Below are 15,043 nucleotides of genomic sequence, written 5' to 3' on the forward strand. Positions count from 1 at the left end.
TCTTTTCAGCATATAAATTAGAGCCAGGTAGAGAGCTCAGATCCACAGTTTAATCCCTGGGACTGCAAAGCCAGCAGCACTAACCAGCACCACTGGGTGTGGCTCTGGGGGACCTCGACACCTCTGGGTCTCAGCTGCTTTGCATCAACAGGCTGAGCATAGAACCATCTACCTATTTGGCCACGGAATACTAGAAGTGGCACCAGGCCTCTTGAAAATTGCTTTGGAGCAGTCCCACCCCAAGAAAAACTTATAAATGAAAATAAAATAAAGTAGATGTTATCTAATTATTATCAAAGATCTGACTTTGCAATGCATTATTTGCATGTTTTAAATATCCATGGTGCCATATAATGCTTAATCCAATTTAATTCTGATTGTTTTTATTCAAAATCTGCACTAATAGTCCTTGGTGTTAAAATTTCCTTCTTTGGATAAAATATATGATTATTGGGGCTGGAACAATAGCACAGTGGGTAGGGCTTTTGCCTTGCACGCAGCCGTCCTGGGTTTGACTCCCAGCATCCCATATGGTCCCTCAAGCATCGCCAGGAGTAATTCCTAAGTGCAAAGCCAGGAGTAATACTTGTGCACCACTAGGTATGACCCAAAAAGCAAAAAAAAAAAAAAAGTTAAAAAAGTATATATGATCATTTTTAATAAAATATATTATACTTATATTTCCCTGACTTTAGACTTTAGATCTGCCTATACATTCAGTGCTAAAATAAATCCTCTTCCACAAGTTAAACCTTGCAGGTTTTCTCTGTTTTGTTTTGTTTTTCAGTTTTAATTGGAACCATGAGAAGAAGCCAACTAGATTCTTTCTCAGTATAGTCAGGGCCAGCTTCTGCACTGCCATACCATGATTAATTTATTATTCATCTGGTACCTTCCTATTAAACTTTGTCTTGAGCCTGTGAACTTCTCTTTCAGCTTCCAACAAAGGATTTCATTGCTTTAGGAATTGAGGTGTGTCTAAGTTTTTACCTGGGAGCAAAAGTGATGCAAGCATTTCTGGTGAAACCAATGCTTGGTTTAGGGAGGGGAGGAACCACATAACAGGCCATCTGCAGCTCCTGAAGCTGCTTTCTGAGACACCGCATGCACAGAGGAGGAAGCACCGGAGTAGCAGCACCCTTGGATTTTGTCACCGGAAAATTCAGAAGCAATGGCTTGGCCCCTTTTTAGAACCACGGGAGCTTTGACTATATTATTGGTAAGTCCTTTTTTTCCCCTAACAATTGTAATATTTCTGTTTCCTTTCTTGTTTGAGAATATACTTGAATCCGGAATCCTATCTTCTACACCAAAAAGAATTCAGTGTAAATAATTTTAAATGAGACTGTAAAGAGAACCTATTTTTTTCTTTGCTGTTTTATGAATGTTGTATTTTGCATTAAAAAAATTAATTTGAAAGTAAGAATTTAGCATTTAATTAATAGATTAATTAACCCTGATCTCAGTCTCTTTTTCCACAACTTCACTTCAAAGTAGTGCCTTTATTTTTCTTTCTAATACTAAAACTAAAGCACATAAAAGAAAACTAGGCCTATTTTCAGGGTTTACATATCTCTTAAGCATATGGCTACAAACTATACATGCCCAGTCTTGATACCCGACATGTTTTGTTAAATAGGCAGTTGAATTAAAATCAAAGCAATGTTTGACTCTGTGGGCATTGTGGGGTTGTTAAGAAAATAATTTATGTTCAATCTTTATATGAAAAACATAGCCAACTGCTTGGGGATAAAAAAAAGTTAAGATATTTTCTAAGTCCTTTTCTCAGGAGAGTAATACTTTTGATAATTAGGAATGTTTTATAAGTTATCTGAAAGAGAAACAGCATCCGGAAAACAAAGTGCTAATCTGAATGTTACAAACTGGTTTCTCCCTTAACTATGCTCTTTCGGTGAAGAATAACAACAAACATATATTAAAAGATATCAAAACAAATATTTTAAAGACTCCTAATTCCACACTCTATCAATATTAAGCGACAGTGGTCTTAGCATACATTTAACTAACTTTCTCATGAAAAAAAAATAGACTTCAGGAAGTTTCAAGAAGAACTTCCAGAAACTTAAAGGTGCCCAAATTTAGAATACAGCTGCCTGGTAAACCAGAGTTTCCCAGACTTCCCTCTGATGACACTGCTCCAGTAGAATACCAGGCCATTCTTTTTTTTTTTTTGACCCTGTTCCTATCCTGAAAAGAAAACTCATCATTTTGGATATCTAATGAACATATCTGTGGTAATAATCAACATCAGAGGAAATTGTGACAATTGTTTCACACTCCCAACTTTCCAAATGGTAGTTTCGGTACAAAAATGTTGTTTCAGCACTCAATCTGTTCAGTCATGTCAGTGACTAACTCAGGAAGTAGGGGATGTGTAGCAGGAAGTATCAGAAGAGAGCATAGCTATGAGTCCAAGCACTAGACTCCCACAAGTCTAACAGAAGTCTTTTTCACAGCTCTGACATAGAGAACACGCTCCATTACCTTTCTGGTTATACAGTGTCTACAGGAACATTATACTGAGAGCTATCTATTCATCTTTGCTTCTCCAATTCCTATCATAATCTTTTTCTTACAGAGGATTCACAATCATTTAAAGACTGGATAAAAACAATGTTTGAATGAGATCTCTCTATACAATAATCATCTATGTTCACAGTGATGCCTTAATGCTAGTCATGAGGAAACTATAAAATAGAAAAGTTTCCTCCCCTCAGGAAAATTTCACACAAACGTATTTATACACATATAAACTACTTAAAAACAATGTAATTTCATTCATAATAGTTAAACCGAGTGCTCTCAAGTTTCTCAGTCCAATGGAGTAGCCACATATGGTTATTAACCACCAGAAATGTAGTTGGTCTGAATGAAATATTGTTAAGTATAAGACATACATAGCATTTTGAAAACTGTATTAAAAATGCATATAAGACTATTAAATGTTATTAATAAGTTCATGGTAATTTTATATTGAAATAATATTTTGGACATATTCTACTAAAACATGGCTAAAATTAATTTTGCCTCATTTAATATTACTACCATTCAAAAGTTTAAAATTATGTGGCTCACATTTGTGCTCCTCAGATATCTGTTGGACAGTGCTGGTTACAATGAATGCATGAAGGTCCATATCAGTGAGTAGTGAGGCTCCTGCACTGGGTGAGATTTGAGCTGCTTTCCTGAAAAATATAGGTGGACCACAGGGCAATAGCTTCAGTTGTCAGACTAGCACAAGCAAAGGCAAGTGCAATTATGGCATTTGTCCAGGGTCAATAGACACCCTAGTTCGGCTGGAATTGTGGAAGAGAGCCAGGACAAGTGCTGGAAAGGCAGAAGAGGGCAGAGTAAAAGGTGGATTCTATGAAGGCAAATGGAATCCTTCTAAAAGTAGGTAGTCACTCTGTTTCGAAATAGTGTGGTGAAGAGGGGGAGGGAGTGGAAGCAACTGTTGAGCAGGAATGAACTTTTGTTGTTGAAGGGTGAGTTTGAAAGTTGAAGATGTGTTTGGAGATTCGTAATTAATTCCACCATCCTACGACCATACTAAGATCGTCAAGAGTGTTGAGATAAAGTCATAGCTTCAGTCTATGACTGTACTATGATCTTATTTGGGCCTTGTTTTCTCGACTGTCAAATAAGAATCATCATCGACCCCTTACCTAGTTAATGAGACTAAAGCAGCAATGACCCAACCTAGTGTGCAAAAAAAAAGTTTCCAAAAAAATGTAAACTTCTTTGTGAGACTAATTGTTTTCATTTGTAATGTGGAGCGATAGCACAGCGGGTAGGGCGTTCGCCTTACACGCGGCCAACATGGCCGACCCGAGTTCGATTCCTCCGCCCCTCTCGGAGAGCCCGGCAAGCTACCGAGAGTATCCGATATGCCAGACACAGTAACAACAAAGTCTCCAATGGAGACGTTACTGGGCCCGCTCGAGCAAATCGACGATCAATGGGAGGGCCTTTACCTTTACCTTTTATTAATAGAGATAAGTCGTAGTAATTTTCTGCCTACTATTTATATAACAGCCAACATTTTGATAAGCCTGGGAAGGACCTACATTTATCTTGAGCAAAAGAATACATCACAAAAACAAAAGATGGGTTTCTTTTTTTCTGAATACTGACAATAAAAAATATATATTTTGAATGAACATTGAGCTTTCCTCCCCGCCCTGGCCACACCTGAAGGTGATTGGAGTCGAGCATCCTCCACCCAGATCCTCCAAATTCCAGTAGGCGGGGGTCACACCCACCAACTGGCCCCCTGGCACCGTGTAATCCCATCAGCGGCCAAGACTCTGAGACTATAAAAACCAGCTCCCGGAGGAGAAGAGTGCAGTCTCCTGCCCCCGTGCCTGGCTATTCCTCACCGGGGCCCTTGGAGGGGAGCGGGTTGAGCTTTCCTCCCCACCCTGGCCAGGGCCCCAGCAGCCAAAGACCTCCAGGACCAGCCACCACCATGCTGATTATATCTTATTATATATATATGACATCTTATTATAACATCTCATTCCTACTTTGACAAACTGGCAGGATACCGAATGTAGCCTGCCCACACGGCAGAGTCTGGCAAACTCCCCGTGGCATACCCAATATGCCAAATACCAGTAACAATGATGGGTCTCATTCTCCTAAAGAGCCTTGAATATAATCTCAGGGCTAGGATGAAGGAGACGTTACTGGGGCCTGCTCGAGGCAATCGACGAATAACAGGATGATCTGTGATCTGTGATCTGATCTGAATGAACATATTAATGAGTACGGAAAATGTTATCTTTTCAAACTTGGAGTTTTACTCAAAGATTTTAATCTTCAGTCATTTATATTGCATACATGGGAGGAAGGAATACCTCCTTATTATTAAAGCAAATGTAATACCAGTTTCATGAACTCATTGATTCACCTCACACCACACAAAGTAAATACTTTGGGAATTTGTGGTTCAAAAGTGCTTTTCTTCAGATATTTGATCATTTGAAAGCAATGCTTATCTTTTAGTGAGACTAATGTTCAGTATTTGGTAGTTCACAAAATCTTACATACTATTTTTCTTATAAAAAACACCTTGTTAGTGTCTGGGAAATAGCTCTTTATTTTCATGTTACTACATTAGTGAGTAAAAATTACTCACTAAAAAATATTAATAAAGATGTATCGAATCAAAATATTTTAAACACAATGCCCTCTAGTGAGTAGTGGTAGTGCTGGAGGGAAAAAAAATAGAGTAATTTTAAATATCAAGTTCTAATTAGAATATGTTCTAAGTATAGCATATTTTCAACTACAGAACAACCAAAATATAAGCTTGGGAAATTAATTAGAGGTTAAATGACCCAAATTTTCACCATTTTACTGTATCACTGTCATCCTGCTGTTCATCGATTTACTCGAGCAAGCGCCAGTAACATCTCCATTCATCCCAGCCCTGAGATTTAAACAGCCTCTCCTTATTCGTCTTTCCCAACACTGCCATATGAGAGGTACTTTCAGGGTCAGGGAAATGAGACCCGTTATTGTTACTGTTTTTGGCATATTGAATATGCCATGGGTAGCTTGCCAGGCTCTGCCATATGGGCTGGATACTCTTGGTAGTTTGCTGGGCTCTCTGAAAGGCATATATATCGATATAGATATAGATATAGATATATTTCCCTCTATGAGTTGCTGCCTACTGTCTGAACCCCATCAAATATGGTATGATAATTATGAAAAATGGGTAGGGAGTGTCTTATGATATGTCCAGGAATATGTTCACTCATATGTGAGGCTCGGCCCCAGCATGTGGAAAGCGGCCTGGAGCGTGGGGGTGGTTGGATAGTGGAGGTTGACTGCTGGGGCTGGGTCCCTTGATGCGGGGAGGGTCCAAATTTTAAACAGAAAAAATATTTAATGTATCATGTCTCTTGATTGTTGAAACAACCTAGTTTCCAGTTCTAATAAATATATGAAAATAAATTGCATCTTGAATCTTTCCAAAAGATTCTAAAGTCAGGAGATTCTTGCCAGTGATTCTCACCAGTCCTGCCTGACGGGCAGAAGTCGGGAAAGATGTAATTACTTCTACCAATTACCACTCCCACTTACTTAATACCTGAAACCAGTTTTCATTTGGAGCTAGAACACTCCATGCCCATGTTATTTCTCATAAATCTCGTGGCCTTTGGCACTTCCTTTCCAGTAAAGAGTCAATCTGATAGCCTAAGGTGAGTGATGGCTTGTTTTGGGAAATTCATCACAAGAATATTGCATGGACAACTGGTTACTATCCATAATTAGACTATGAATAACTGTATCTGTCTAATATGCACATCTTTCTGATAGGGCCACCGAGCAGACAGCCAAGCTATGTACTGTATAACTCCAGGAGATTCCATCACATAAACTATATTGTGAGTGGTGCCTTCCAGAGTTGTACAAGATAGAGTCTACATACTTGTACATGGGAGCACAGGATCCTGCTTTTTCTTGTGTTCAAGTGTGAAAGTCATATATGTTTTAACATGATTAGTAAGAGGTCACTTTGTATAAAACTAGTTATTTCATAGTTTTTTACTTAAGTTTGCAATAAAAGTGATTACCACTTATTAAAGGCTTACTTTTGGCTAAAGGTCATATATGTGCTTTGCATCTATTAATTTCTTTAATCCTATTAAATCCCTAAAACCTAAGTAGATATGTTATCTCTACTTTATGGATTTTAAACACTGGAAAAAAATGTTTTGATCTTTTTAGCCAAACCCAGCTGTGCTCAGGGCTTAGTCCTGGCTCCATATTCAGGGATCACTCCTGTCAGTGCTCAGAACACCTTGTGAGATGAATGCCAGGGATTGAACTCAGGTCAGCTGGGTGAAAGGCAAACACACTGAAAGCTGGGTGAAGGGCAAACACTCTTTTATCAAACTAGGTAAAATCGTAGTTGTTACTACATGTGGTTTTTCCACACCCATATTCTCAAACTGTACTGTGTATCTACCATATTAAATGTAAATCTTAAGGGTATAATTACATACATCTTAATTAGCAAGTGGAATGTGCATATTTAAACATTTGACTCATTTATTTAATTTATTGGTACACTTGAGTTTCATTAAAAAATCCAAATAATGTCACATCGGTTCTTTAAAAAAAAATCACATAGTCAAGGCTGGAAAGTAGCACAGCAGGTAGGTTATTTGACTTGAATGCAGTCATACAGGGTTCAATCTCAGCACTGCATATGGTTCCCTAAACATCATCAGAAGTCCTAAGCACTGACATAGGAGTATCACTGAGCACTTCTGAGTATCACCCCCCAAACAAATTGTAATAATAATATAATGAGGGAACAGAGAAATAGTATAATGGGTAAGCTGCTTGCCTTGCATGCAATCAAACCCAGTTGTATGCTGGCACCACCTTCATACCCCAAGAACCACTAGGAGTATAAAACCTGAGTATAAAACCAGGAATAAGACCTGATCACCATCAGTATGAAAAAAACTCTCTCTCTCACACACACAATATATATACATATATATGTATGTATATATATGAAGTCAAAATTATCAAAATAACCAGGTAATAAAAGTATAGAAATTCTCAAAATAAATAATGCTTTCTACACATTGTTGATTCCAATTGAGTCACACTCAAAGAGAGTACTTAACTTATTTATATTTTCTGGAAATTATTTAAATATTTATTAGATATTCAAATTAATTATATCAGCAATTAAAAACAATTAAGTAGTCAGATACAAGTATTAATTGACTAAAAAAAATTAGTCTAAATAACATAAGACTGTGGTTATATTTGGTGGGGCTGGGAGTTAAGGCCATATGCAGCCATGCTCACTCCTGGCAGTGGCACCATACACGGTGCCAGGGATCGAAAATTGTCGACTACATGCAAAGTAATCATCTTGAGCACCTGAACTTAAACTCCTGCACCTATGGTTCTGGCTCAAAAAATCTTAAAAATACTGTAATATTCAGAAATATTTGTAATTACCCCATATTTCAAGAAGCACAGAAATCATCACATTTCAAAATTCATAAAAGAACTTAAGGAACAGTCTTACTGGTCTGACTTTAAAAGAGAGAATGGAAAAGGGTAAAGGTCTCGACAGGATAACTTCCCAATAGTGCTATTTCTATGAAAAGATTGAAAAAGCAACAAACAATTGTCTGAAGTGTTCCTTCTCCATAATGTAGTGATGTCTAGCAGAAGAATCATCCTCTCTGGGGCTAGTACAAGCATGATTCATTTTTCCTGGATGACTCCAGTTTTCCTGTAAAGGGGCATGCCTGGCTCATCCCTCCCTTACCTGTGACTGAATTGTTCTCATGAACTAAGAAAGGAGTAGTACAATTACTCTGGGCTTTTCTCCTTCTCTTACTGCTTAATAAAGAGTAGCAAATGAATAAAAATATTTTAAGGCCTGTTATAATGATAAATGGATTATTTTTCATGGACAAATTTAAACATTTGAAATAAAGTTTTTATTAAAATTTAGAATGGGTGGGTTCTCGCATCCTAGGCCTATTATCTTTACTCCTTTGGTTCAAATATAGACCAATCTCTATATTACTACACTTCAAATAAACAGTGCAATTCTTTTCCTTATTTTAGGAGCGTCCTCAGTCTTTGGCTGGATAAACCTCTAAACTGATGTCTATATAATTTTATTTCCCACCACTAGTTTTTGTTTCCTACTTATTCATGCCAAATTTTGTTAGACTAGAATAGATGTGATGTACACACTTTGGAATCATGTTGCTAAGGCTCAAACCTTGGATATACTAGATCTGTATAATGGACAAAGCACTTGGACTCCCATTGCTCCAATTATTTTACTCCATTCTCTCTACTCTTGTACAATAACTTTTTAAAAATGACTTACCTTAAATTTTTTTAAAAAAATGCAAAGCACAAACAAGAATTTTAAATGTCTTTTCCTATAATTGAAGTTAACTAACGTAAAACTGTGTTTGAACAAATTATGTAAGGGATGCCAATTTATAATCATCTATATTTACATTTTCTGAGGTTGATCACAGTTCTACCCACCTTTGTTTCTCAAAGCAACAGAATTTGTAGCTAATAGGATGTGTTTATAGAAGAGCAAGGTAATGAAGGTCTATATGGCACAATGGCTATCACTCAGAGTTTTGCAAAGTCCGATAAATTCTTCATTAATGTTCTGTAGTAATATTAAAAAATCAAAAGAACTTATTTATACTGAGAACATTGGACTTCTCTTAACTTGACTTGAGAACAATGACTTCTCTAAATTTTTTTTAAAATTAGAAAAGCTGTAATAATAACAACAGAAAAAATAAGGATCTGTTTATGAAATTATTTGAAGAATTCATGTTTAATTTGGCTTTGTTTAAATGTCTACAGGTTGTCATAGTGGTTCATGGAGAACTGAAAATAGAGGTAAAGTATGAAAAAGTTTTTGTTATTGAAATAGTCTAACTTAAAATTAATATTATTAAAATAAATGTCTAATTTTAAAATATGGAAACTATAATCACGAATAGTTAAATTCTAACAATTAACCCAGTAATCTTTACATGTCAGCAATGTATGTGTCATTAATGTAATTTAGCTCATACATTCTTTTTTCCCATATTAAGAATATGTTTTTATTAAAATGGTTCTATGTGCTGAGAAAATTATATATGATTGAATATGTAAAAGAAATATAAAATAACTGAGCACTGATAATATTTTAAAAATTAACTTTAGAATAATTTGTGATTCATTGTTTCATTTTTACTTAGCAAAATATAAGAACATATTGTAGAACCAAGTACATAGATAACAGTATTAAATACCTTGAAACAGAAAGTTCTTCAACCTAAGCATCCATAATCAACACTCAAAACAAACATTTCCACTAATTGTGGTTACTAAAATGAAATTCCCTTTTATGTAAGATAAATGGACAACATGAGGAAGATGAGACTGTTGTACACCAAGCCAAAAGAAGATACAAACGTGAATGGGTGAAATTTGCAAAACCCTGCAGAGAAAGAGAAGACAACTCCAAAAGAAACCCAATCGCAAAAGTAAGTCAGTATTGTGAGTTTTTAAAATAAGTGGAATAGGGGCTGGAGCAATAGCACAGTGGGTAGGGCGTTTGTTGCACAGCGGGTAGGGCGTTTGCCTTGCACGCAGCAGATCCGGGTTCAATTCCCAGCATCCCATATGGTCCCCCGAGCACCGCCAGGAGTGATTCCTGAGTGCAAAGCCAGGAATAACCCCTGAACATCGCCGGGTGGGACCACAAAAGAAAAAATAAATAAATAAATAAATAAATGGATTAAATAAGTATAAAATTACAAGTTAATTCCAAATAACAAAATACAAACTGGGAGGTCAACAGAACAAATAACTTAGTAACTTCAACAAAAATATACATATGATAATAACAATAAAAAAAGAGCAAGATGGGAGACTAACACCCAGGAGTGACTGAGATTAGTACCAGGAATCTTGCTCCATGACTTGGAGGCCAGCCACACATGCTAGGGGAAAAGGAAGCTCAGATAGAGAAGAGAGCACCAAATAAAGGGTGTTGTGAGGATCCTCCCAGGGTGGGAGAAGCATGCTGAAAGTAGACTATAGACCAAACATGACTGCCACTCAATACCTCTCTTGCAAAACACAGGACCCAAAAGAAGAGAGAGAGAACAAGGGGGAATGCCCTGCCACAGAGGCAGGGTGGGATGGGGAAGATGGGGGGTGGGAGGGATGCTGGGACCCGTGGTGGTGGAGGATGGGTGCTGGTAGAGGGATGGGTACTTGATCATTGTATAACTGAAACCCAAGCACAAAAATTTGTAAGTCTATAATTGTACCTCATGGTGTTTCACTAATAAAAAAAAAAAGAGCAAGATTGAGAAAGTATGGCTTCTAGAAAAATAAAAAAGAGTATGGAACAATTTTAGTGTTGTAAATCTTATTTATGTGCATAGCTTTGCAAACTAAGCAAACTTAGCAAACTAATATTAGAAAGATTATTTGTAGTAAACATTAAATTGGCCAGGTTTTACATTAAAACTGAGTGATGAATTATATCAAGTGATGAACTGAATCAGGTTCATTTTGTTGTTTTTACATATTTTAATGCTTTATGTTATACAGAATAAATTATAATAGAAAATAAATCATGTCAATATACAGCTTAACTCAGCTTGACTACAAAATCCCTATCCTTTATCTGTAGTGCTACCTATTAAACTGTAATTAATGTTTTTTCGTAAACCATCTGTTAAAAATGACCATTCAAAAGTAACTTTTTCGATATTAAGTGTACTGGACTCTTACCTGTTTTATATCATCATAATGGTCACAGACAAGTATTGTACAGACAAATGATTAAAGTATATGGTTCGACAAATGAATGGTTAAAGACACTTTGATACATATACACAATGGAGTACTATGTAGCTGTTAGAAAAGATGAAGTCATGAAATTTACATAAAGTGGTACTACATGGAAAGTATCATGCTAAGCGAAATGAGCCAGAATGAGAGGGATAGACATAGAAAGATTGCATTTATCTGGGGAATATAAAATAACAAAATAGGAGACTAACACCCAAGAATAGCTGAGAAAAGTACCAGGAGGTTGACTCCATGGCTTGGAGGCCAGCTGCACACGCTAGAGGAAAAGGCAGCTCAGATAGAGAAGAGAGCACCAAATAAAGGTGTTGGGAGGATCCTCCCAGGATGGGAGATGCATGCTGAAAGTGGACTATAGACCAAACATAATTGCCACTCAATGCAAACCACAGCACCTAAAAGAAGAGAGAGAACAAAGGGGAATGCCCTGCCACAGAGGCAGGGTGGAATGGGGGGGATGAGGAGTGGGAGGGATACTGGGATCAATGGTGGTGGAAAATGGGCACTGTTGGAGGGATGGGTACTCGATCATTGTATAATCGAAACCCAAGCACAAAAATTTGTAAGTCTACAACTGCACCTCATGGTGTTTCACTAATAAAAATTAAATATATATATACATATATATAGTAAAAACCAATTTCAATCAAAAAAAGTATATGGTTTGTGTCAACAGAAGCAACAGTATCTAGCATGAGCAAAGTACAGTATCAGAAAAGTGAATAAAGTGAGCAGATGATAAGATTATGAAGTAAGTGCAGAAAGGCCTGAATGATGACTACCTTAACATTCTGAATATTTGCCGGTCACAGATTTCTTCAGATATCCAAGCAACCCAGAAAGTTTTCTACCGAATTTCTGGAATGGGAATTGATCAACCCCCTCTGGGGATATTCATTGTTGACAAGAACACTGGAGAAATTAATATAACATCCATTGTTGACCGAGAAGAGACCCCAAGCTTCCAGGTAAGATTCCAACACTGGGCACACAAGTTTAGAAGGGATACTCTCCTGATTAAAAGAAGGATCATCTCATGCACCAATCCACTAACAATTAATACCTCAACCAAAAACCTCCACTTATGGTTGTGTCCCTAAAGGAACACACCAAGAGGATGCATGAGTGAACACTGCAGTTCACCATTCAGTTTGTTCAAGCTTTGCCTGGCTCTGAAATACCAGCAGCCAGGAAGGGGCAACCTGCTCAACTGGTCTGCACAGGGTGGGATTTTCTTCTTTCTCTATTTACATTATTTTTCTTCCTTGCACAAAAGTTCTATACTTGCCAACAAATGCTCTGTTTCTACAAGTTTCAAAGTATGCAAACGTAAAATGCAAATGGATTTTCCTTCATTTTCCAGATCACATGTCATGCTGAAAATCTCCAAGGGCAAGCTGTAGAAAGACCACTTATACTAACAGTCAAAATTTTAGATGTCAATGACAATCCTCCAGTATTTTCCCAAAGAGTATTCATGGGTGAAGTTGAAGAAAACAGTGCCACAAGTAAGTCTTTTTCTACCACTTTTAATTTTTTTTTAAATACAAATATCACAATAGTACATCTTTTATTGTTGTTTTTGTTTGTTTGTTTTGTTTGGGGGCCACACCTGGCAGGGCTCAGGGCTTACTCCTGGCTCTGCACTCAGGAATTACTCCTGGTAATGCTCAGTGCCCTAACCACCGTACTATCTCTCCTGCCCTAGCACATCATTTTTAAAGACTAATTTATTTAGTCTTATCAGTGGATTTGCATTTAAAAAATCATTAACCTGGATCTTCCTTTCTAATAATAGTTAAGCTAGTTATCACAGCCATTTTGTATTTAGTTTGTGGTCCTTACTAGCAAATCAGTTTGTCTTTTTCTACACATACAACTCACCAGAATATTCAGCAGTAACAAAATTAAAGAGGTGATTTCAGATTTCAGATAGCCTGAATGCATTTGCTAGGCATTTTATATTATATGGAACAGAAACACATTCCCATTACTTAGATAATCTAGTTGTAAAGGGAAAAGTATGAAACTATTCATCTTTATGGAAAGAAAAACAAAAAATAATCTCAATCTCAATATGATCAAGATTTAAGGAGAACCAGGGGCCAGAGCAATAGCACAATGGTTGACGTTTGCCTTAGACACAACTGACCAGGGTTCAGTCCCCACATCTGTGCACTGTCATGAGTAATTCCTGAGTGCAGAGCTATGAGTATGCCCTGAGCATCACCAGGTTGCAAAAAAAAAAAAAAACTGAACACCAAAAACCAAGATTTTGAAAGAACCAAAGAACTTTATAGAAGGCAACATGATTCTACCTGATTGAGAGAGACAATAGGAGAAATTTCTAGTGACTTGATTTTTTTTTTATAATTTATTTATTTATTGAATCACTGTGGGAAAAGTTACAGAGCTTTTGGGTTTAGGTCTCAGTCATGTAGATACCAAATACATTTCCCTTTACCAATACTCATTTTTAACCCCGAACCCCAATAGACCCCCACCTCCCACCCCTCCCAATTCTTGTGAGGCAGATGAGTTCTAGTTAATACTCTATCTACTTTGACTAGATAGATTATTTCGATAGAAGATGCACAATTATTGTTTAGAGTTTACGATCCACCCCCCACAATCAGACATGCTGAAACAGCGTTGTGAAATGATTTGCTTTCTACAACTTGGTTTAAGAATAAAATGATGTCGCGCGGCCGCTATCGCGGCCGCGCGGTTATTTTACTTATTGACCCTGGAAGAATTTCTATTAAAAGTTAGCTAGTTAAGAGATTGGTTTCTGTGCCCTGGAGTCGTGGCCGTGCCGGAGAGCCGCTCGTGGGGGGCAGCTGGCGACCTCGGTGGGGCGTGGGGGACGGCCCACAAAGCCCCCCTTCCCATGAGGTCCTGCTTTCCACAAGGCTCCCTGCGGCCGCCATCTTTCTTTCCAGAGAGGAGCGGGCGAGCCGGTCAACGCCCTTTCCCCTCCGGGCTGGCTTGGTGGCGCGGTTTAACACAAGTCCATTTGCTTTTCTTTCTTTTCTTTCTTTTCTTTTCTTTCTTTCCAGAGAGGAGCCGTGACTTGATTTTTTTAAACATGTTTTTTTTGGGGTTTTTTGTTTTGTTTTTTTTTTTTTGTGGGTTTTTTTTTTTTTTTTTTTTTTTTTTTTAGTTTTTGGGCCAAACTTGGTGCTTGGTGGTGCTCAGGGCTTATTCCTGGCTCTGTGCTCAGGAACCACCCCTGCCAGATCAGGGAATCGTATTGCATGCTGGGAATCAACCCACACTGGCCATGGGCAAGGCAAAGACAAATGCCCTACTCACTGTAATATCACTACAGCCCCAAAACAAAGATAGTTTTAAAAGCACTAGTTAGCACTGTCTTCCCATTGTTCATTGATTTGCTCCAGCGAGCCCAGTAACATCTCCATTTGTGAGACTTGTTGTTACTGTGTTTGGCATATCAAATACATCATGGGGAGCTTGCCAGGCTTTGCCTTGCCTGCGAGATACTCTCAGTAGCTTGCCCGGCTCTCTGAGAGGGGCGGAGGAATCAAACCCGGCTCGGCCGGGTCAGCCGTGCCAAGGCAAACACCTTACCGCTGTGCTATCGCTCCTATCAGAAATT

The 15,043-nt window shown here is 37.7% G+C and overlaps 1 protein-coding gene across 1 annotated transcript in view; it reads left to right on the forward strand.

Moving 5' to 3' along the window:
• The first annotated feature begins 1,171 nt into the window (after positions 1-1,171).
• The window catches only part of DSG3 (desmoglein 3), a 30,859-nt gene continuing 16,987 nt past the window's right edge, over positions 1,172-15,043 (forward strand). Inside the window, exons 1-5 of the mRNA XM_056138340.1 lie at positions 1,172-1,219; positions 9,415-9,450; positions 9,954-10,085; positions 12,237-12,392; positions 12,788-12,932. Coding sequence (XP_055994315.1) covers positions 1,172-1,219; positions 9,415-9,450; positions 9,954-10,085; positions 12,237-12,392; positions 12,788-12,932 — 517 coding nt within the window. The remainder of the gene's footprint in view (positions 1,220-9,414; positions 9,451-9,953; positions 10,086-12,236; positions 12,393-12,787; positions 12,933-15,043) is intronic.

This window comes from Sorex fumeus, unplaced genomic scaffold (genome assembly GCF_029834395.1).
Source record: "Sorex fumeus unplaced genomic scaffold, SorFum_2.1 ptg000128l, whole genome shotgun sequence".
Taxonomy (NCBI): domain Eukaryota; kingdom Metazoa; phylum Chordata; class Mammalia; order Eulipotyphla; family Soricidae; genus Sorex; species Sorex fumeus.